At 31.8% G+C, this 22,320-nt stretch overlaps 2 protein-coding genes across 3 annotated transcripts in view; one reads left to right on the plus strand and one right to left on the minus strand.

The window, feature by feature from the left end:
* Positions 1-105: 105 nt before the first annotated feature.
* LOC134680792 (THO complex subunit 6 homolog) lies at positions 106-19,790 on the minus strand. Its single transcript, XM_063540024.1, has 14 exons — positions 19,682-19,790; positions 17,849-17,964; positions 16,520-16,584; positions 15,884-15,938; positions 14,423-14,474; positions 11,829-11,866; positions 10,731-10,779; positions 9,534-9,611; positions 8,757-8,856; positions 6,225-6,277; positions 5,430-5,498; positions 2,845-2,958; positions 1,711-1,839; positions 106-241 (listed from the first exon to the last, which is right to left on the minus strand). The coding sequence occupies exons 1-14, from the start codon at positions 19,682-19,684 to the stop codon at positions 152-154; spliced, it is 1,011 nt and encodes a 336-aa protein (XP_063396094.1). The 5' UTR covers positions 19,685-19,790; the 3' UTR covers positions 106-151.
* Positions 19,791-20,008: 218 nt separating this feature from the next.
* The window catches only part of LOC134680793 (putative uncharacterized protein DDB_G0282133), a 30,112-nt gene continuing 27,800 nt past the window's right edge, over positions 20,009-22,320 (plus strand). Inside the window, exon 1 of one of the 2 annotated variants that reach the window (XM_063540025.1) lies at positions 20,009-20,038. In XM_063540025.1, the coding sequence (XP_063396095.1) occupies positions 20,025-20,038 (14 nt within the window). In that variant the 5' untranslated portion in view covers positions 20,009-20,024. Of the gene's footprint in view, positions 20,048-22,320 lie in introns of both variants that reach the window. The other variant, XM_063540026.1, reaches the window with a different exon arrangement.

Consider the following 22,320-nt stretch of genomic DNA (forward strand, 5'->3'; position numbering starts at 1 on the left):
GTCAGATTTTAGTAATTTTTCAGGTATTGTTCCACATTATAGAAATATCTGCAGCTTTTTTACCCATGCATATACTTTGTTGTATACTGAACAAAAAATCTAAAAGGACAAGCTGAAGTTACTAAATTTTTTCTAATTTTAATTACGAATTTTATATTTGTGAGAATGTAAATGAAAATGCTTTGTAACCAAAGTTTGTAAATATATCCAATTTAGAACTGTTCCCTGTTGCACTCAGCACCTAAAAATAAATAAACAAAAAACATATTAATGAGTATACTTCAAGATAACTCTTCAACTGAAAGTCTTAATCAGTATCATCAATTATTCAGGGTCTGTAAACTATAAAATTTTCATATTTAATATTGCACTGACATAATCGTTAGTCATTCTAATTATAAGCTATGACACTGGAAAGGGGAAATACAACCCTTCTGCAAACATAACTGTTTTATTTAACATAGATACAAACCAGTATAACATAGATACAAACCAGATGATATAAAAAAGAAGATGTGGTATGATTGCCAATGAGACAACTATCCACAAAAGACCAAAATGACACAAACATTAACAATTATGAGCATGATTTATTCAGTAATTGTTACCAATTTCAGGCTCCAGATATAATCGTGAAGTGCTAACTGACCCTGATAACTAGTTAATTTGATGATTGGATGTCAGCTGTAAATTGCACCCCAGTTGTTTAATGAAGATTTAATAGAAACATTCAGATGAGGGTGTATAGGAGACTTCTATCCACTATGCTCTGTCAACTAACTAAATGCAATTATTTGATGCAGAATTGACAATTTGAGAGACAGACTGAACAAAGACTAGATGTATATAGAACTTCAATTCTGTGGTTTTGTTCTCCATTACTGTAACAGACCCATATATTTACCTTTTAATTATTTGATGCAGAATTATAATGTAGCAATATACACAGTTAGTAGATTGGTTTCGCATTTTGGCCCAAGTGGATTTTTCAAACATGAGTGTTATTGGGTATTAAAATTCATTTTTAGACAACAGAGTACTACTTAAGCCTTCAAAGATGATTTATAAAAACATCAATATTATTATATTCACATGTTTTATGGGCTATTTCCTATTTGACTCTCCGTATTTTCATAGTTCGACCGGCCATTGGTCCAGAAATTAATGTAATGTTCACAAACATTTTTTTCAAGTTTTTGACGCAATTTTACAAAAAAAATGAGATGAAAGACATATGATTTTCATCAAATTTTGGGAAGATATGTGACAACTTTTCCCCCTTGTTGCAATATTTTTATAGCAAATAAATGCAGATTGTTGCCATGGATACACCAAAAAGAAATTATATTTTACCATTTTATATACTGAATATAAAATCTATGGAAGATTCTGATAACATACATAGGACACAAACAGTAAGCTTAATATTGCAAGAAAGCAATGAAAAGGGGATGGTAAAATTTATGAGGGCAAATTTTGAAATTTTTTCCTTACTGTTTATTGCTACCTATGACAGACTGAACAAAGAAAAGGGTATAAAAGGGAAATTCCAATTTCTGTTTTTGTTTCCCATTTAAGGACCATGATATTTATTAAATGCAGAATTAAAAGATGATAGACTAAATACAGCTGTGGGTATAACATTTATTAAAGGGAACTTCCATTTCTGACTTTTTTTGTTGTTCTCCACAAAAAGACTTTGATATTTACCTTGCAATTATTTGATGCAGAATTATAAGACAGACTGAACACAGATGAGGGTGTACAGGGAACTTTCATCCTCTGTTCTCCATTAACAGACCAGTGATTTATGAAACCTTTTGATCCTGCTGAAATAATCTGTAAATATAAAATACACATGTATATAACATTTTAATCCATGTGAAAATAGTAGCAGAATATAGGTTATCATTAAGAAATTATAACATTTTGTAAGGGCTGTTCCATTAAAATCATATGAATATAAGTGACTTGTGAAAAAAAATTGTTAATCCAATTCTTGAACTGATGCACATGATGCATGCATATATAATTAACTTAAACATCCATTTCATTTATTCGTCAAAAAATATTTCATTCCTGCTGTTGTGAAAATATGGCAGCTATTAATGGTTATGTTTTGAAGCTGAAGCTAACCGATTGTCATCTTAGTAACAATCGACAAAAAAGCATGGATAAAAGCATGGATATTCAGTTCAGCACATGTATAACATGTACAATAAGATATAATAAGTTTGAAGATAGAGCGATGTTTACATTTGTTGACTCTCACTCCCTATATTTTTGTTTCGTCATTAAGAATTTGCAGCAAATTGTTCTACTCAATAGGCTATTTGCCAATTCCCGTTATTGACCCTGTAATTAGAGATCCCTTATTTTAGTTGTCTCCCTTATGACGGACATACATTATTATTTACAATGGAGAGCTAGCAGAAACCGCAACTTTACCTGTGCATAATGTGAGTAATCTTTAAGGTTTTCAAATGTTTTACATTAATTACATTAATTTGTTTGTCAGCTAATTACTTTTGACATCAGAAATTATTATGTTTTATGAAAAATAAGTTAAACCGCTGATACATCACTTTCAATTCATCATGTTTTGCATTTGCGAAAGCCATTTTTGTCCGGTATGGAACCAGTCTACGATTGACAAAGGGAAGTAATTTGTTTAAAAAGTGTGTAATAACAGAGTCAAATCAGTAATTGGCAAATGGAATATTGAGATTAATAACACAAGTTTCCAAGTCCATTGAGATTAATAACACAAGTTTCCAAGTCCTGGGATAAACAGACATGAAAAATATGAATATTTAGAGTAAATCTGTCTATGTAAAGTCTTACTGAATCATCATGGAACATAACACACTGCTGACAAGCTCCAGGTGTATCAAATGTAGTTGTTGCTGTCAATGATCGTAGATGCCATAAAGATAGACTGGGTCCACCACCACATACCTAAAATAAGCAAACATGTCTTACCATTTCTCCTCTGAAATGCTAAAAAGACCAATACTGTGACTGGACCTGTATTATTGCATGCAATTTATTAAGGAAAAATGAAAACTGAAACATAACTGATCATTACCTTCAGTTTAAGCCAATAGAAATTTAACGGAAATTTTGCTTGTCCAATCAATGTTGTACATTGTGTTTCATATTATTGGTAAACAGGGAGTAACTGCAAAGCACATGTAGAAATTGCTTATACACATGTACACTACAAATCAACATTATCAAGTTACACACCAAATATAAATATTTTCCATCAATGGAGGCCAAGATTTTTTTTGTAGAAAACTTTCCTTATACAATGAGTTTTGTAAAGTTTCAAAAGGTGCAATCATTTTGAATCATTTTTCAAAAAACAGCATTTAATTCTTATATTTACAGATCTTTAAATAGAAAATATACCATATAATCATTTTGAACATTAAAGTTAACCTTTTAACACAAAACTTCCCCAGACATTGTTTAGGTGCATGAACACATTTAAGCCCATTATGGCCATATGAAATCAGTTGTATATGGTGTTAGTGATTTGCATTAAAAATTGGAAGGTGTCAGTTTTTTAGTTGATAGCTCATAAAATAGGAATCTTCAAATTTTCATAATTATTATATTTATAAAATAGTTCATTATTTCATATTTCTATTAATTAATTATTCATATTAAAATTTTACAAAGTATTTTTCAAATAAATAAAATTTGAGATTTTGAATAAAAAATCCAAAAACCGTTTTTGGAAAGTTAAATAAGGCCACACCAATTTGATTCCTTGTTCAACGGACCCGCCCGCACTTATTTTTTTCAAAACAGAATTTTTTTATTTTTATTATATTCCCGCTTCCCGCATCCGGAAATGAAATCATGTCCATTTCCCGCACCGTTTTTTTGTAAATATTATAAAAAGATCGCAACATTTGTTTATAAAATCTCAGTCTAGCCTTTATATAACGATTTTAAACCTATCAGTACCCCCACAACACTGTAAATATCTGCGAGAATATTTGTTTCAGCATGAAACCAATTTATTTCACCTGGAGTGCTCAGATATAACCGGAAATACCAGTACAGAACAAAACGTTAGTTTCTTTCCCCCTAACTTGTATTCCCTATAAAAAATGTTCGTTGTTAAAATAAAGTACAAAGAACTTCTGAAGGATTTGCCTTCAACTGCAATTATAATGTATGGTGACGATCATACCCGCTGCAGGTTTGTGCACCTGTCCAGGTTTATTCAAGGACCTGTCGTTCAGCCGTTATCGTTTGTTGATGTGGTTCATTGGTATTTTACCGTTTGGAAATATAAATTAGATCGTTGGTTTTCCTGTTCGAATTGTGTACAAAACTAAGTTGTGGTCCCTTAAAGGTTGCTGATTGGTCGGGATAAAAGCTCTGTGTAAAAAGCCGTACTTTGACATATGTTTGTTATTATCAGGTTGGGAACAACCTTCCCTCAGACAAGGGGCCTTGAAGGGGTCATTTTACCATGTTTACTGAAGTAGAAAAGAAAATAGAAATACTAAGGATTTGTATAGTGCTACTATACAAAACCTTTGACAACTTAGAATGTTTTACTCAAAAAGAGGAGAAATACATTATATTTTAAACAACTTTTCTAAAAGAGGGATGGGTCCACATATTTTGAATAATATTAAACTGTTAAAGTAAATGTGTTAACATGGTTAAAGTCCAGGAATATTACAAAATTCTTGGGCACGTTTTGACCATTTAATACCAAATATTATAGTTCTTTGGGGAAATTTTAGCCCTTTTGTACTTAAAGTGTTTTTACAAAAAAAATATATTATAACTTATATAATGACCCCTCATAAAAGGGATATTCATAACATTAAGGGGTTGTTCTGAACCTGATTATGACTTGGATGAAGAATTGTCTCATTGTCAGTCACACATACATAGACCAGATTTAATTATTCAATTATTTCTTGTTGAACAGCATGAACAGGGAAAAAATATTTCATAAATTAAAGAAATGTCAAGGTACAAGTGATAAATCAAGTTTTAATATAGTCAAAACCTACTATTTTATGTTTACAAAAAAAAATTATAATCGCTCGCCTCTACTTTTTAAGCTTCGCCTCAAAAATTTGCAAATTAAATATATTTTTATTAAAATTTTCAAATCGCTCGCTCGCCCCAATTTTTGAAGTCCAAAAATCCGTAGAACAAGAAATTAAATTGGTGTGGCCTAAACAATGTGTTAAAACTGATGGTTAATTTGGTAAGTAGAGCAAATAATTCTATTCTTGGGTTGCTTTAATATAAGCATGTGATAAAATCAGGTAATTTGACTTATGGCCAATAAAAACACCTACTGAAATATGACCTTAATCTTTTTTAATACAAATTGAATTGACAAGCTGCTATAAGACTGAATAACATATAAACTGTATTTATCTTACCAGCCAATCATCTGTTGTATCCATGGCAACGCATCCTAACCATTTACCAAATTTAGGTCTTGCACACAACTAAAATACAAATATAGATTAAAATTACGAAACTTTCATCAGCTGTTTGTATTGAATCTAAGTGATTACATGCTCTTGTTACCTGTGACAATACGACAGATGTCTGTTATGCTATGGTATGGTTAAAATCTATAATTTAGTACATTCATCGTTTTTCTTCAGAAATAATTGGTCTTAATTATTTGTCACATATGAGGGAAAGTATTTCTGTGTGTGTTTTCAAGAATTATGAACACCTTAATGAAAGTGATTAAACACCAGTTATTCATTGTCATTATTAAGTGTTTATCGGATTTTTAAGTTTCCTTTCTTTTATATCTTATTAATAATAACACATCCCCCAATACTTTGAAACACTAAAATTATTTAAAACAAATTGCACATGCATACTGTCATTTTAAAATCACTTTGAGCTATATTATGGCAGTCAGCTTTTATTTCAAGAATTTTTTTTAAAAAAGCAATTCAATTATTGATTATAAAAGCCTTCATATAATTTTATAATGAAGAAATGTGGCATGTTCTTTAGAGATGTTATCCTCAACATGCAATTTCTACTTCCCATTGGATGTAGTGTCATCAACAATCAATCAGTCAAATTTTCTTGTTAAAAAAATAGAAAGATATGACGAAATACCAGCCTACATACTTCTGATCCATTTATTTTTTGTGGGTACCAATTTGACACATTTAAAATTTTATTTATTTATATAGTCCTCTGAATACCTCATTTTTATATGGTTCTATACTATGCACAGCATCACTGGGGCTCCTTGTATCTGAAATAAAAACATACAATGGAACAATTTCATATTACATAAACAGGATTGCGACTTCTCTAATTTTTGTACTATTCATACATTTCCTGAGCAGTGTGAGAAAAATAATTCTCCTCACTAGTGAAAAATCTGTTCTCAGCAAATGATTAGTCGAAATTTGATTATGACATCTAAATGTTTTGTTTACTTCTGAATTTTCCTATTGTGACGTCATGAAAAAAAGCGACAATGCCTGACGACGTCGCATATAAAGAACACAAGTTTCTGAAAATCTTAGAAAAAGAAAGATAAAAAGCATTAGAGAAACAGATTCCGACACTATAACTCGGCAACCCTCGCGCTTTTAATAATTAAATTTAACTGTCTGGAGCAAGGCTTCCAAAACGGTCATATATGCCGGTCATTTGTATAATGTCCGGTAAAAGACCGGCTGGGCAAAGCATGAAACGGTCATATACTTTTTAGTTTCAAAGGCTTTTTCGGTCATTTTAACATATAAATTCACGATCTTTTTGACCCAACATTTTGCCTTTAACAGCTATACATTTCCGGTCATAAAAGTGACATGATGATTAATTACTATCAAAACAACCCCTACTTAAATACTTTCTAATTTTAATCAAGGCTAATTAGTTGTTGGACAGCTGAAAACTACCTGTTCAGGTGGCAGGTAAACTATTTTCAGTACCGGACATCGTATAAAAAAATTCACAATTATTTTCGTACATTTCAGCAGCTTGTATCTAATTCATTTAAAATATATAATAAATACATTTATAAACATGATTTGATAAATCATTTAAAAAGGTTTTAAATGAAAAATCGTCAGCACTACGTTGTATGAACAAGAACACGTGTGCACATGTGCACAGGTGGGAAATTCAATTATGCATCCTACATTACTTCAAAAATTCTAAAAGTATCATTGATACCTGTATCTAACGTTCATTTCAAGTATTTTGTTGAAGAAATAACGTAGAAAGAGCTTCTTCGCTCAGTAGTTCTATGTTAACGTACACGGATTTTACGTATCTGTTAACATAGAACTACTGAGTTCATGTTTTACCATTGTCAAGTCAACATCCGGTTTTGAAAAATGTGACTTTAAAAACGAAAGTAAAGTTCTAGACAACTTCATTTTGCACAAATAAAGAGTCTAATGCAGATATGAGCACGCTGATGTGCACACTTTGAATGATGCAATGCCAATTTTAACAGTTTATGTCAGAACATCAAATTCATATCAAAGTAAAGTTAAATATCGATTTTAATTTGATGTCAATCATTGGGATGGCCATCTGATTACCATAATTGCCTTTTGTGACTTTTGTCTTATGAATTAAAATTCGGATCAGATATAAAATGTCCGGCTGGCTCAGAAAAATTTTAGAAGCCCTGGTCTGGAGTGGAGAAATATCGTAATACACTTGTTGCAGAGTAAGAATCTATATTTCTCTCATTGGCACTTATAAAGCATCTTCTTATCTATCTATTATTAATGTTAATAGCGTTTTCTATCATCTATTATGTGTAGGGGCATCATGCACATGCCAATTTTTCTAATCTCCCTACAGCACTAAAGGAGTAGGTCCGGTAAGGGCCGATTTTGGCCTCAAATTTCAGGTTCATCTGACAAAAGATTTTGACCACTTTTTAAACACTTAAGTGTCTATTTTATTGGAATCAATTAGTTTATGTGAAAAAAATTTAACCGATTTTGTCATAAAAAACGTAACGATTCAAGCTAAAATATGAAAAATCTACCAAATACGCTGAAAAATGTCACTTTTCGATTGTTTTTTGTCAAAAATGAAAGTGGCCGCATCCGTGTTCATCCTCAACCTTTATATATGTTGTATATTATCATAAAATACAACTTACCTTTCAATATAAAGGATGAACACGAATGCGGCCACTTTTGTATTGCACGAAAACTGTCTAAAATTTAACTAAAATGCAAGAATTATGAAGATTTCAGTAATTTAGCATGACTTAGTGGTGCTATTACCAAATATATGTGCATTATATCGTCAAAAACAGTCCATATTTATGTAGCAGAAGCTTTTCTGTCCAAAAAATAACTAAAAGTTTACATTTTAACAATTTTGTAAAACTGCTATATTTTGGGGCCAAAAAGGGGTCTCACTGGACCTACTACTTTGTCAGAGTTTCATGTGATTCCCTCAGGTTTTTCTCTTGGTTTGTATGAATTATTGAGAAACCTTCTTTTTATTGAATAATTATGTGCTGAACATTGTCTATGTGGAAACAGTACTCAATGTTCAATAAAACCTTTTAGTATTTCAGGGCCTTTCATAGCTGACATGACTCTGCAGTATTGGCTATACTTATTGTTGAAGGCCGTACAATGACCTTAAGGCTATAGTTGTTAATGTCTGTGTCTTTTGATCTCTTGTTTGGTCTCATGGCAAACATACCACATCTTCTTTTTTTATATTTATTTACATCATGTATTTACCCCATATTTTGACTGTACCATCTTCTGAAGCTGAAGCACATGTGTTTCCATTCTTCACAGCTAAACTGTGTACATAGTTGTCATGTCCACTTAATGTTATCTGAAATGATAGTGTCATAGTCTCATTAATTACCATGTACAAAATAAATCAACTTGATTCTCTCTCAAAAATAGAAAATAATAGGCAACTATGATTCTAAAAATAGAACTAAAAGCCACAAGGAGACAGTATTGTTTAATTGTACAATATGACATTCATTAGGGTATTTTTAGTTTTGTCATAATTCTTGCCTAAGGGTAGTTTGAATCATCAATAATGTTTTATATACTTCATTTTAAATTGAGGTAGTAATTGGCCCTTAAGTGGTACCTAACATTACAGGGAGATAACTCTGTAAAGTCAGCTAAAGGTTTTAATACATTGTGTTGTAAAGGGAATATTAAGCTTCTCAATGATCAAAATTGGTGTTTGTCAAACTGCTATATAACCAGCGTAATTTTTCTGACAAAGTTGGTTCAAATATTTTGAAATTTTTACATTTTTGTTAAAGGGTCAAAGTAAATACTTTGGAAAATTTTTATGAAAATTGAACGAGCCAAATTAATTTTAGTCAAAGAGTCAGGTACCACCTTAACGTGATTTTTTTCAATATTCTATGGAGTGAACCAGACTATATCAAACAGTGTTAATTTTTATATGGGAAGTGAAACAGAGACTATCACAGAGAGGTTATTTTTTAGTAAGTACAGGAATTAGACTACATTAAAATATATTACCTTTTGTTGACCAGATTCAAGGTCCCACACATAAATGTTATTGTCACCACATGCAGCAAACACTTCAGATTTGTCTTCCTGAGAAATAAAAAAAGTTTATTCATAACATTGTACATTTTTGTATTTACAACACTCAAACAACAGATACTGTATCTAGATAGTTTGTATTTTTATTCACAGAACAAATATTTATCTTTTTTCTTCTTTTCAAATAGAGAGGGGGGATAGGAACTTTATCTGGACTTCAGGACCAGGTGTTTTTAAGCTCGGGATTTCAGGACATCGGAATTTACTTTATTTACTTTCAATCTGGACCTCAGGATTAAGTTTTTTAAAGTCCAGGATATCGGGATCAGGACCCCTCCTATCCCCCTCTGTCTATGAAGAAATAACAATAAAAAATTTGGTGCACACTGAATAACGTGTGTAGCGGGTTATTTAACAGTGTGCACCATATTTCTATGTTATTTCGAATAGACAGAAAAAATATTACAGTCATTTCTTATAATTTATATCTAAATTCATTTTAGACCGTAGAAAACTATGAAAAAACATTGATGGTGTCACGGTTACATGAATAAATTATATCTATGGGCTCATAACAAAATAACGTCAGCCAATCAGAAGACGTGTTACATCCAAAATTAAATTATTGCAGTTTAACATTCATTCTATTATTGTTTGATTTTTTGGGGTTTACACTACTTTCAGCAGAATTGGCGATATTACGGGGAATTCTAATTGGTGGGTGGAGTTAGAGTGCCCAGATAGAACTACTAACTTCAGCAGGAAGACTGGCAATTTTACCAGAAGTCAATTAAGATTAAAAAATAGTTGAAATCACCTGCCAAATGGGGAGGGGGTGTCTTAGCTCCATGCCTAAGTGATACAGTGCCATTTCTGGACATCACAAAGGTTCCTGTAAAATTTTGACATCATAACACAAAATATTTGACACCACAAGGGAAAAGTGATTGTTGTATGACGTCCATAGTTCAAGCAACACAGATTTCCAACTAGAGATCAGGTGTATATAACACAAGACTCTGTGAGTAGGTATATACATTACAGGTAAATGTGAACTGTTAATTGATTTCTGTTTACAAATAAAGCAACTTTGACTTCAATAGTCTTTAGACTAAGATTGAAAATTCGTTTAACACAGAACAGACTAGGAACAAAATGGTTATACCCTACCTCTGTATTAAGGACTATGGAGTTAATTTCAGGCTGTGAAAATGGACCTCTGTAATAAAATTAAAGAAATTATAAAAATGATTTAAATCTTTTCGTTCATACGAAAAGTCAAATAATTGATAAGGACTGAGAATACATAGATATTGCAATAAACAAAGCAAGTAATTATATTATACATGAACATTATTTGATTTGAGTTTCTGTGTCTATTTGGAATTGAAATATCCGATTTTAAATTACATGAATCATAATGCAACAACATACATAAAATCAAATCAATGATATAGCTTAAATACTTCTTAAAAACACAATTTTACAATGAAAAGCTCTGATCTTGCCCTTTTTTTTATACATATAATTTCAAAATTTTAATATTTTTCTCAAAATTCATTTATAATGAAACCTTATGTACTGTCTTCAAAACCAGGAAACAAAGAACATGATCAGATAAACTGTCAACACTATATAACATATAAAAACACATCTAAATTAATCATTTTATTTAGAAAGATCTGAAATAATATATTTTCATTTTGCAACTAATCATTTGCTATTCGGAGTATTCCAGGAAATACAAGCTTTATGTTTTATATAATTATATACATTGAAATTATATGAACATGAAGCAGAAAAAGTCAATAATTCTATCTAGTAAATTTTGTTTTATAATGATTTATAGATTTGTCTAATATTTATAATGTTAACCTCAACAAAAGATGCTATTTGATCAATTTAGATCAAACATCTGCTTTTTCTGACAGTTATAGATTAATTGTTATTTTTATACAATAAAAATCGTCAGTGCATGTGAGTTAATTTTTTATGCAAAAATACTTTCAACATTGAAGACCATACCTTGATTTTTGTAAAGCTTGTTATGTATCTAACATGTCTCAAATTCATATAACATGTATATATATATTTATTGTAAAGCAAAGTAATTTCCCTGTTAACAAATGGTTATTTGGAACAAATATTTAGAGTGTAAGATTCAGCAATATTGCATCCATTTTCAATATTTTCCATTAAAGATCTAGTTTCTACCAATATTGGTGCAATAACCGTACAACCAATTTTCTACATGTATTTCATACTCACTTTTTAGGAATATTTAAGGACCACACCACTCTTGGGGACTGTAAATAACAAAATAACAACATATATCAAATATACAAATTTTCACTAATTTCATTGTATATTGTTGTATATTGGTTTATCATAACTTTTTCCTAAATAGAAATGCCTTTAATAGATATAGGAAGATGTGGTGTGAGTGCCAATGAGACAACTCTCCATCACATGTTTAAGGGTCCCTCAAATATAGACAAAGCTTTTAAGGGAATTTCATAAATAGCATTCTGTCTTCAAACATTCAATATGAAAAATACAAAATGTATGGTGCTGAATCACTATCTTGGATGAACCTGACATGGGAAGGGTAAGCATCAACACCTTTATTTAAGGTGGTACCTAACACTACAGGAAGATAACTCTGTAAAATCAGTTAACGTTTTAATTATATTGTGTCTTAAGGGAATATTAAGCTTCTCAATGATCAAAATAAGTGATTGATAAACTGCTATATAACCAGTGTATTTTGTCTGACAAAGGTTGGTTAAAATTGTTTGAATTTTTTTATTTTTGTCAAAGGGTCAAAGTAAATACTTTGTTAAAATTTTATGAAATTTAAACGAGCCAAATTAATTTTAGTGAAAGTGTTGGGTACAAACAAATGTACAAATGTATGGAGTCAAGGGGAGGTATACAATAGGGACTATATGCATGCAATACTTGGGATTTATTTTCACTTGTATCAATTTTCATACTGTGGATTCATTTATTTACCAATTTTTGGTGGATTGAGGAAATCTTGCACTTTTGTAAAAAATCTAATTTTGTTATTTGACTATTTTAAAAGTCTGCATACAACCTAATTGAAAAATTTTAATTTTAGTTAAGAGCAAAATTGTTATTTGTATGCCTCTAAATTTTGTTGTTTGATAATTTGTTCCTTTCAAAGTAACTATATATATCGCCATAAATCTGTTTTTATAGACTATTTAAATGCTTTAACCCTTTCACATTTTTGCGCTTGTCCCAAGTCAGGAGCCTCTGGCCTTTGTAAGTGTTGTATTACTTTTAATTTGAGTTTCTTGAATACAATTTGGAGTTCAGTATGGCGTTCATTAGGGCACCGCCTTGCCCCTCCTTTAGGCGGGTCACCCTATAGTGACCAGTCTGTTCGTCCGTCCGTCGGTCTGTCGTAACACTTTCGTGTCCGCTCCATTTCTAGAGAACCATTATGATTTCATACTTAATACTTAACATGATTATTAACCAACAACAGAGGGTGTGTCATGTTGTATGTACAACTTCCTAGGTCAAAGGTCCAGGTCAAAAACTTTGGTTTCAGTTGACAACCCTGTGTCCTGTGGTGAAGATCGTGTCCGCTCCATATCTAGATAACCATTATGATTTCAAAGTTTATACTTGACATCCATTTTAACAACCACCAGAGGGCGTGTCATGATGTATGTACAACTTCCTAGGTCAAAGGTCAAGGTCAAAAACTTTGGTTTCAGTTGACAACCCTGTGTCCTGTGGTGAAGATTGTGTTCGCTCCATATCTAGATAACCATTATGATTTCAAAGTTTATACTTGACATCCATTTTAACCACCACCAGAGGGCGTGTCATGATGTATGTACAACTTCCTAGGTCAAAGGTCTGTCTGTCTGTTGGTCTGTCCATCGCTAACAAATTTGATCCACACTATATTTTGAGAGGACAGCTGTTATTATTTCATACTTTATACCTGACAAACATTTTCAACTCAACATATATATTAACCAACACCAGAGAATGTGTCATAATGTATGCATCCTAGGTCTAAGGTTAGTCTGTGGGTCTGTCCATCTGTTCGTTGTTCTTAACATATTGTGTCCGCTCTACCTCTCGAGAACCGTTAATATTTCATACTTTATACTTGGTGGGTCATAATATATTGAAGGAATAATTCTAAAAATATGTGACAAATATCAATTGGGCAGCACCTTTAAACATATTGTATAAACATCAATCTATATATCCAGAAGTCACCTTAGAGTAGTCAACAATGAGTTCACATCATGCAGTCATATCACTATTATACTATGAAAGTAAGTTGAGAATATTTATCAGTTTTAACTTAAAATCTTAGATTAAAATCACACATGAGACTATATAATAACTTCAAATAATGCTTCATATCAGATTATCCATACAACTTATTTACCCCACGCTATTGACAGCGGGACCAACAGAGATGGCTCCCATCTCAATGATATCTAGTTATCACATATTTGTTAAGGGGCCAGCTGAAGGACACATGTTTTCTGGCTGCATTGAAGACCTGTAGTTGACCTTCTGCGGTTGTCTGTTCCATTGTCTCTTTGACATATTCCCCATTTCCATTCTCAATTTTATTTCACCCTAACCAAGGAATTAATGAAAAATGGTATCCCAAAACTTATTATGAATTTGGGGAAGACTTAATAAAATGACATATCTATCAAGAAAGGCTGATTTTTTTCTTCAGAAAAGGTAGCACTTTTCTACTGAGAAAATTTGCAGCATCTGTAAATATCATTCATAAGATAGCAGATTTAAGTATTTTGGTGCCCTTTTTTACCAATAATATCAAATGTACTTACCTTACTTAAGATATCAGCCCATTTCCAAGCCTTTATTGGACCATTTCCTCCACTGAAAGTAATAGAAAAACATATTATCAATACAAATATTCCTAACTAGCAATAGCTAACTTGTTTTGCTCCCTTGCTGATGTTTATCACATTCTCCTTCTATCATACATTGTGAATATATGATTGTCTTTCTTAAAAGGACAGCTGGACCTTTTGGGTTTTCCAAATCATTTTTTAGGACTGAATTTTCTTAGAGAATATGATGCACAAGTAATTTAAAACCAGTGATATTGTTGGCTTATTTCAAAACTACCTGTACCCTCTTTTTGAGGATAATATGAGTCATTTTCATCAAATTAGGAAATTTAAAATAAACCATGAATTTGACTGAAACTTCAATTTACAGACCCATTTTCAAGAGTCAAACCCTGCTTTAAAATAAGACTCCATTTTGTGAGTGATGATACATAAATAAACCCTCAAATGTCCACATATAGTCATTTGAGCAAGACAATTGTTATAATGAGTGTTTTTCAGTTTGTATTTATGCACAATTACTACTGAGACTGCACTGTTTGAGAATAATTTAAAGCCATTTTTTTTCAAATTGGGATTCTTCTACAGGGGAAAAAGCCTTTATTCTCCATTAATTTAAGGCAAACAATTTCACTGAAAACCCTTTCTGCATATTGACTAGTGACTTTATTGTATTGACCAAAGACCTTGTTAGCTCTAGGAGATTGATGTAGTTTCCAATGATATCCATAGTATATCTTATTATTACATTGGTTGCAATGAATTACATTGATTTCCCAGTTAGATAAAAACCGATAGTTTCACATGTGAAATAAACGTGGTTATTTCACTCTCTGACGTCATACAACAATAGGCGTTGTCAAGACGTTGATAACGTCCTACAAAACATGCGTAGGAAAAACATAAAGTTCCTTACATTTTGTACATTAATTTCATAAAAAAAAAAGCAATTTGACAATGTAATAAAAAGTATAACTAATCGCCGTATTTGAATATAAAAAATAAGACAACTTGTGACCGAAAGCCGCTATGGATTTAACTCGTGCTGCGCACTCGTTTAATCCATGCGTCGTTTGATCACGTGTTGTATTATTTTTTTCATATTCAAAAACGGCGATTAGTTATACTGTAAATATAGTTGAACAGCAAAGCAGCAATGCATACAAATGTTATACAAATACATGTATCATTGTTTAAATAGTAGAAAAGGACATTTTAATAAAATTCATTCATTTCAAACGTTGATCCCATTCATCCAGTTCATAGACAAAGATTACTGGTACTATTTGCTTCTTTTACTATCAGTATTTTCAAATTTTCTTGTTAGAAAGTCTTGACAAAAAGTGCTGCCATCTACTAGAAAAAATAATGACCAATGCTTAGGAACCAACAATGCAAACCTCTAAGCTTAGATTAAATCCCTGTATCACCTACCTTATCAATAAAGTGTCTGTAGATGCTAAGGTAAAAATAGCTCCATCTTCTGAGGCTGAAATCAAAGATAAACTACAAATACAAGCAGATGTCAGGTGAAATTTAATGTGGCAGAAACCCAACAATCCAATAAAGCAAAACAAAAAATAATTAAAAGTCAACAAAAAGTATCAATATTTGAATACCACATTTCTAAATTGACAGAATTTAATATTGAATTTGGAATGTTTGTGTCCATTGGACAAATATGATGCACCGACTTGCATGTAACGTTATAAAGTGAATAACTCAAGAACGGTAAAAGTGATGCAACAAAAATTCTTACTTGAGCTGTGTTTTGTGGATAAGCATTGTGTAGAAGTTTCATAACATTTGGTTGCCACAATTAAAGTTAGAGAATGAAAATGGGTTTTATTTACGTACAAACAAATGTAAGAAAGGATGTCCAAGGGAACAAATCACAAAAACATAGAAAGATATATAACACTGTTTAAAAAAAAAGACATAATCAACTATTAATGCATTAAATTAATTATTCAACCATATCATTCAATATATATTATTACTTGTTTTAAGCTATTTTCATCCTTTTATAAACATAAAGACTGGTCCCCTATTTTTTATCTGATTTCTTACCTTCAAATATAAAGACTGGTTTCCATGTAGCTTCTGAAGCTTCTGGTGCTAAAGCTGCTGACAAACTTTAAAATAATCATAAATATCAAAAACATCCCATTTTAATACAAGATAAATTGACATTATAGCTTTTGCATAAAAAATTACAAAGAAGTAAAAGTGTTGAAAGGGTCTATATAAATATCCAATAATTTAAATAAAATAATAAATGTTGTTGAAAATAAACTATTTTTAGAAAAAAACAAAGAGTTTAAAGTCAGCCTTTTAGTTAAACACATTAAAAAAAATAGCATGAACATGTAACAATAATAATATTATAACGAAATTTCGTTTGACAACTGTTTAAAATTAAGGGACGACATCAAAAGATCGATGTAGGATAAAAAAAAACTTAAATCAAATAGTTTGGGGGTGGGGGGTAAAAATTTCTGCAAGTTTTGTTAATCTAAAATCGATTTTACATATATCCCTAATGGTCAATCAATTTTTCCCAAATTAAGTTAAGAGGGTGTGCAGGGGTCAGTGAAACAACTATGTGAACTAAAGAATCAAAAAGATTATTTGCTACTTTTATAGGTAGATTATTCAATGATTTAGTATATGATTTTATTGCAAAAAAACACTTTTTTTGCTTTTTTTGTCAGCTCTAAAGTACTTTGTGATAAATTTCCATTACATTTTATCAATATTCCCAAAAATGAATATTCTGTTACACTCTCTATGGCTTTATTCTCATAGTAAATATGTGATGTTTCACTTTTATGTTTTGACTGACTAAAAATTATGGATTTAGTTTTGTTTGTATTCAAAGAGAGTTGCCATTTGTTACAATATAATTTAACGTTATTTAAACTGTTTTGTAGACCCTCTTTTGATTCTGACAGGATTGAAAGATCATCCGCAAAAAGAAGGCATCCTACCTTACTATTTATAAGCTTAAGGGGACTTGAATCAAATATGCAAAACTACTGTATTTACTACTAAACGTATGATAAATTCCTTTTTAAACCATGCAGACTACTCTGAATTAAAAAATAAACCAAGTCAGGAGCCTGTAATTCAGTGGTTGTCATTTGTTTATGTATTACATATATATTTGTTTTTCGTTCATTTTTTTACATAAATAAGGCTGTTATATTTCTCATTTGAATTGTTTTACATTGTCTTATCAGGGCTTTTTATAGCTGACTATGTAGTATGGGCTTTGCTCATTGTTGAAGGCCGTACGGTGACCTATATTGGTTAATGTTTGTGTCATTTTGGTCTTTTGTGGATAGTTGTTTCATTGGCAATCATACCACATCTTCTTTTTTATAAATGTTACTGCACCTGAAAACAGCAATCTGTCCATAGTTATTAGCAGCTGCAATATACTTTCCACATGGTGAGTAACAATGATCAAATATTGTTGTGTGTAGTTGTCTACGAGCTGCTAAATCTCTGTCCTGCAAAAAAAATGATAATTTATGATTGTAAATAAAACCTCATCAAACCTAAACAAACAAGGCTTATAATATTGTACGACAGAAGCTGAGATTTATGATCAGCAGCAGCGCTCCATAAAACAATTGGAGAATAAAGTTATTTTTAACATGTTTAAAGTGAAATACAAAGTTTTAGAGCTTTAAAAACCAATAATTGTGAAAAGTTTAGTCAGATACAGCTATGGCAATCTATACTTGGGACCTAAATTAAAATATTGTTTGTTTCCCCAATTCTGACCCTGCCAAGCCAGGTGTGGGTAGGTAGGTAGGGAAATAATTTTATTTGTCCAAAAAGCTTAAATATTATCGGAAGATCCGGCAAGCCTGAAAATCCAAAATGAATAAAATAATATTTGACTTAGTTTTGACAAAAAATAATTTCGAGTAGCACCAAATTTGAAGGGTCGGTCGGGATTGGGGAAACAAACAATATTTTATTTTAGGCCTGGGGTAGATAATTGACTATCTAAAAGTCAGGAATATCAGTGTACTTATTTTGTTATGTTAACATGTGTATGTCTTTGTGCCTCCAAGTCCATTTCTACTTATGGTTGTATGGTACTTTAAGATTGCAAATGACTGACAAAGATCAGTGCATATTTTTCCTTTAAATTACCGATTTCACATAATCTTATTGTATTGAAAACATGTTGAAGTTACTTTTTATGCCCTGCTTAGGGGCATTGTGTTTTTTCAGTCTGTGTGAATGTTTGTTCGTCTGTCTGTCTGTCCTTCAACCTTCAAGTTTTTGGTCAAGGTAGTTTTTGTCAACTTGAAACTTAGGACGTATACATTCCCTATGATATGATCTTTTTACTTTGTTTGCCAAATTAAAGTTTTTACCCCAATTTCACAGTCCCTTGCACATAGAAAATGATACAAAAATGTAGTTTGTGATGATGATAATGCTGAAATCTTTGGGTCACTGTGAAAACTGTTCAAATATGAGAAAATAAAGGGTGGCAGAAAGATGAAACTAATAAAAATGAAAAAATAAAGGAAAAATTAACAAATTGACAACCAATTTATTTGGATCAAAGGCAGTCTGTCAGCGACCGAACTTCAGAAGCATTGAAGCAACTCGTCTATCTTGGATGAGCAAATATCTAGTTATTGATACGGGAATATTAAATAGGTCAGGCAAAACAGCCGTTGGAGATCAGAGTAAAATCAATCAATCATTTGTATTATTGTATATTCAATATCAAATATTTTTGTTAAGATATTTTTGATAAAAATTTAAAAAATATACTGTAGTGTAATTGGCCTGTAGTTCTACCTGTAACAGGTACTGGTTCATCACTGAGGGATCTAAAGGGACACATGACACAAGGGTAACAATTGAGTACTTCAAGCTACTACTTGGAGTGCATCCCTGTCTTACTGCGAAGCGAGCAAGGCAAGGCGCCTGAAATCTGAGACCTGACAAGGTTAGCTGAGACCGACACCTAGTAGGAAGGTAAGGGCAATCTTACACTAAGCATAGCTCCATTAACCCCTAGGGTAACCGTAGAGCTTAGCGAGACAGGCTAAAAATTATAACACTTCAATATCATCATCATGCCTATCTTTTTTATAGCCCTTAGGCTTAGACAGAGCTTAGAAATAGGTTCAACAACAGCACAAGTTTAACACTTATAAAACTTATAAATTAAAAGTTTTCATACGAAACTTATACCATTTTCAATTTTGAATCAATTTGCAATTGCCAGTGAACTGGTAATATGTATTCTTTTGGCAGTTTGCACGTTGAATTGTTTTGGTTTGGTTTTCCCGCAGTTCCGGTGACTAATAAAAAAACAAAATCGGGTAAAAATCCGGAATTAAATTAAAAAGAAAACCAAATAAATCATATTATCCTTGGAGTTAGAATGATTAAAATCATGTTCTTTAACATAAAGAAACAGACATCAACTGTGAAGTTAATTCTTAATGTAGTTCTATATTATACTTTCACTCAAAATAGAATAAAATCACGTGATCAAAATTTGTATACAAAGTGAAAGTCATATGACAGGAAAATGGCCGTTGTTGGGTAAAGAACGTAATAATTTGACAGAAGTTTTTAGATATAAATAAGCAATATCATCATCATAAAACAGCATGTTCATTTGCTCATTTATATATACAAGAAGTTATTTTTAATATTGAATCCTGAATCCTAAGATGTAACATCTTAGGATTCGGTATTTAAAGGCCTATATCTACATCTACATCTTAGCCATATATATATATAAATATATGGCTGTTCCTTAAGAGATTAACGTTATGTTCAAAGAAATAGTTGATATTGAAATATATATCATATTGTCATTCATAGGCGGATCCAGGGGGAAGGCGCCCGGGCCACCCTTTTTGTGGAAAATTTTTGTTGATTATATAGGGAATCATTGAAGCATGACTGGAGGCCCCCCTTAGGTCAGTCAGCTGGCCCCTCTTAGGTCAGTCAGCTGCCCCTCTTTTATAAAAAGTTCTGGATCCACCACTGTGACATTGGTTGATGTAAGACAAAAATAGTTTAATATTAATTCTCCCATCAAGTTTCACCAACTCCAAAAATAAAGATAAGACAAATTTAAGTTCACCATGTACAAGAATCAAAGTGATGATATACATGTAGTATGTGTTGTTTGCATTGTTGAAAGCTTATATAGTATGTGTTGTATACATTTGGTTTGTTTGATTTGTTGTTTCCTTGAAAATTATACATCTCCCTTTTAATATATATGTATATATATAAATATACAACTCGTCTAAACATCAACCCAACAATGTTAGATCTGTAAATTTGCTTTTGCAAATTTTTGGTTCTTCCCTAGCCGGGATTCGAACCCATGCTACTGTGATAGCATTCGAACCCATGCTACTGTGATATCATGACACCAAATCGCCTGCACTGCAGCTGTCCCGCTAGACCACACGACCACCTGGGCTTCACAAAAGTAAAGCTTTCGGTGGGTATGTGTTACCTTTCCACGTCAGTTTTAATCTAGCCTTATATATATAAATATATTGTGAGACCATTAGGATCCATATTGAAGGCAGTACTTTGACTTTGTCAGTGTATTTACTCTTACAAATTGTGACTTATTGGCTAGAGAAGTGTCTAAGTTGCACTCATACATGTCTTAAAGTCAGTGTTTTTTTAGATTGTCTGTCCTTTATTTTAGATTTAGGTTAACATGGTAAAGCTAGTTAATGCTGTCAAACTATTCCTTTTTAGCTCACCTGGCCCAAAGGGCCAAGTGAGCTTTTCTCATCACTTGGCCTCCGTTGTCGTCCGTCGTCGTCCGTCGTTGTTAACTTTTACAAAAATCTTCTCCTCTGAAACTACTGGGCCAAATTAAACCAAACTTGGCCACAATCATCATTGGGGTATCTAGTTTAAAAAATGTGTGGCGTGACCTGCCAAACCAACCAAGATGGCTGCCATGGCTAAAAATAGAACATAGGGGTAAAATGCAGTTTTTGGCTTATAACTCAAAAACCAAAGCATTTAGAGCAAATCTGACAGGATATTACTTGTTTGTCAGGTCAAAATCTATCTGCCCTGAAATTTTCAGATGAATCGGACAACCCGTTGTTGGGTTGCTGCCCCTGAATTGGTAATTTTAGGGAAATTTTGCTGTTTTTGGTTATTATAGATAGAGATAAACAGTAAACAGCAATAATGTTCAGCAAAGTAAGATTTACAAATAAGTCAACATGACCAAAATGGTCAGTTGACCCCTTAAGGAGTTATTGCCCTTTAAAGTCAATTTTTAACCTTTTTTTGTAAATTTTAGTTATCTTTTACAAAAATCTTCTCCTCTGAAACTTTATTCTAACTTGGCCACAATCATCTTTGAGGTATCTAGTTTAAAAAATGTATGGCAAGACCCGCCCAAACCAACCAAGATGGTCGCCATGGCTAGAAATAGAACATAGGGGTAAAATGCAGTTTTTGGCTTATAACTCAAAAATCAAAGCATTTAGAGCAAATCTGACAGGGGGTAAAATTGTTTATCAGGTCAAGATCTATCTGGCCTGAAATTTTCTGATGAATCAGAGAACCTGTTGTTGGGTTGCTGTCCCTGAATTGGTAGGTTTAAGGAAATTTTGCTGTTTTTGGTTATTATCTTGAATACTATAATAGATAGAGATAAACTGTAAACAGCAAAGTAAGATCTACAAACAATTCAACTTGACCAAAATGGTCAATTGACCCTCTAAGGAGTTATAGCCCTTTTTAGTCAATTTTTAAAAAATTTCCTAAAATTTGTAAATTTTCACTTACATGTACATTTCCACTGAAGCTATTGGACCAAGTTCATTATA

The sequence above is a fragment of the Mytilus trossulus genome, chromosome 8, assembly GCF_036588685.1.
Source record: "Mytilus trossulus isolate FHL-02 chromosome 8, PNRI_Mtr1.1.1.hap1, whole genome shotgun sequence".
NCBI lineage: Eukaryota > Metazoa > Mollusca > Bivalvia > Mytilida > Mytilidae > Mytilus > Mytilus trossulus.

Bases quoted from the DNA above. Each gene is read 5' to 3' on its own strand.
- LOC134680792 (XM_063540024.1), bottom strand. The intron at 15,939-16,519 runs GTAAGAAATCAG...CTTTGATTTCAG, and splicing joins ACCAGTCTTTATATTTGAAG to CCTCAGAAGATGGAGCTATT. The intron at 5,499-6,224 runs GTATTCAGAGGA...TTTGTATTTTAG, and splicing joins TAGAACCATATAAAAATGAG to TTGTGTGCAAGACCTAAATT.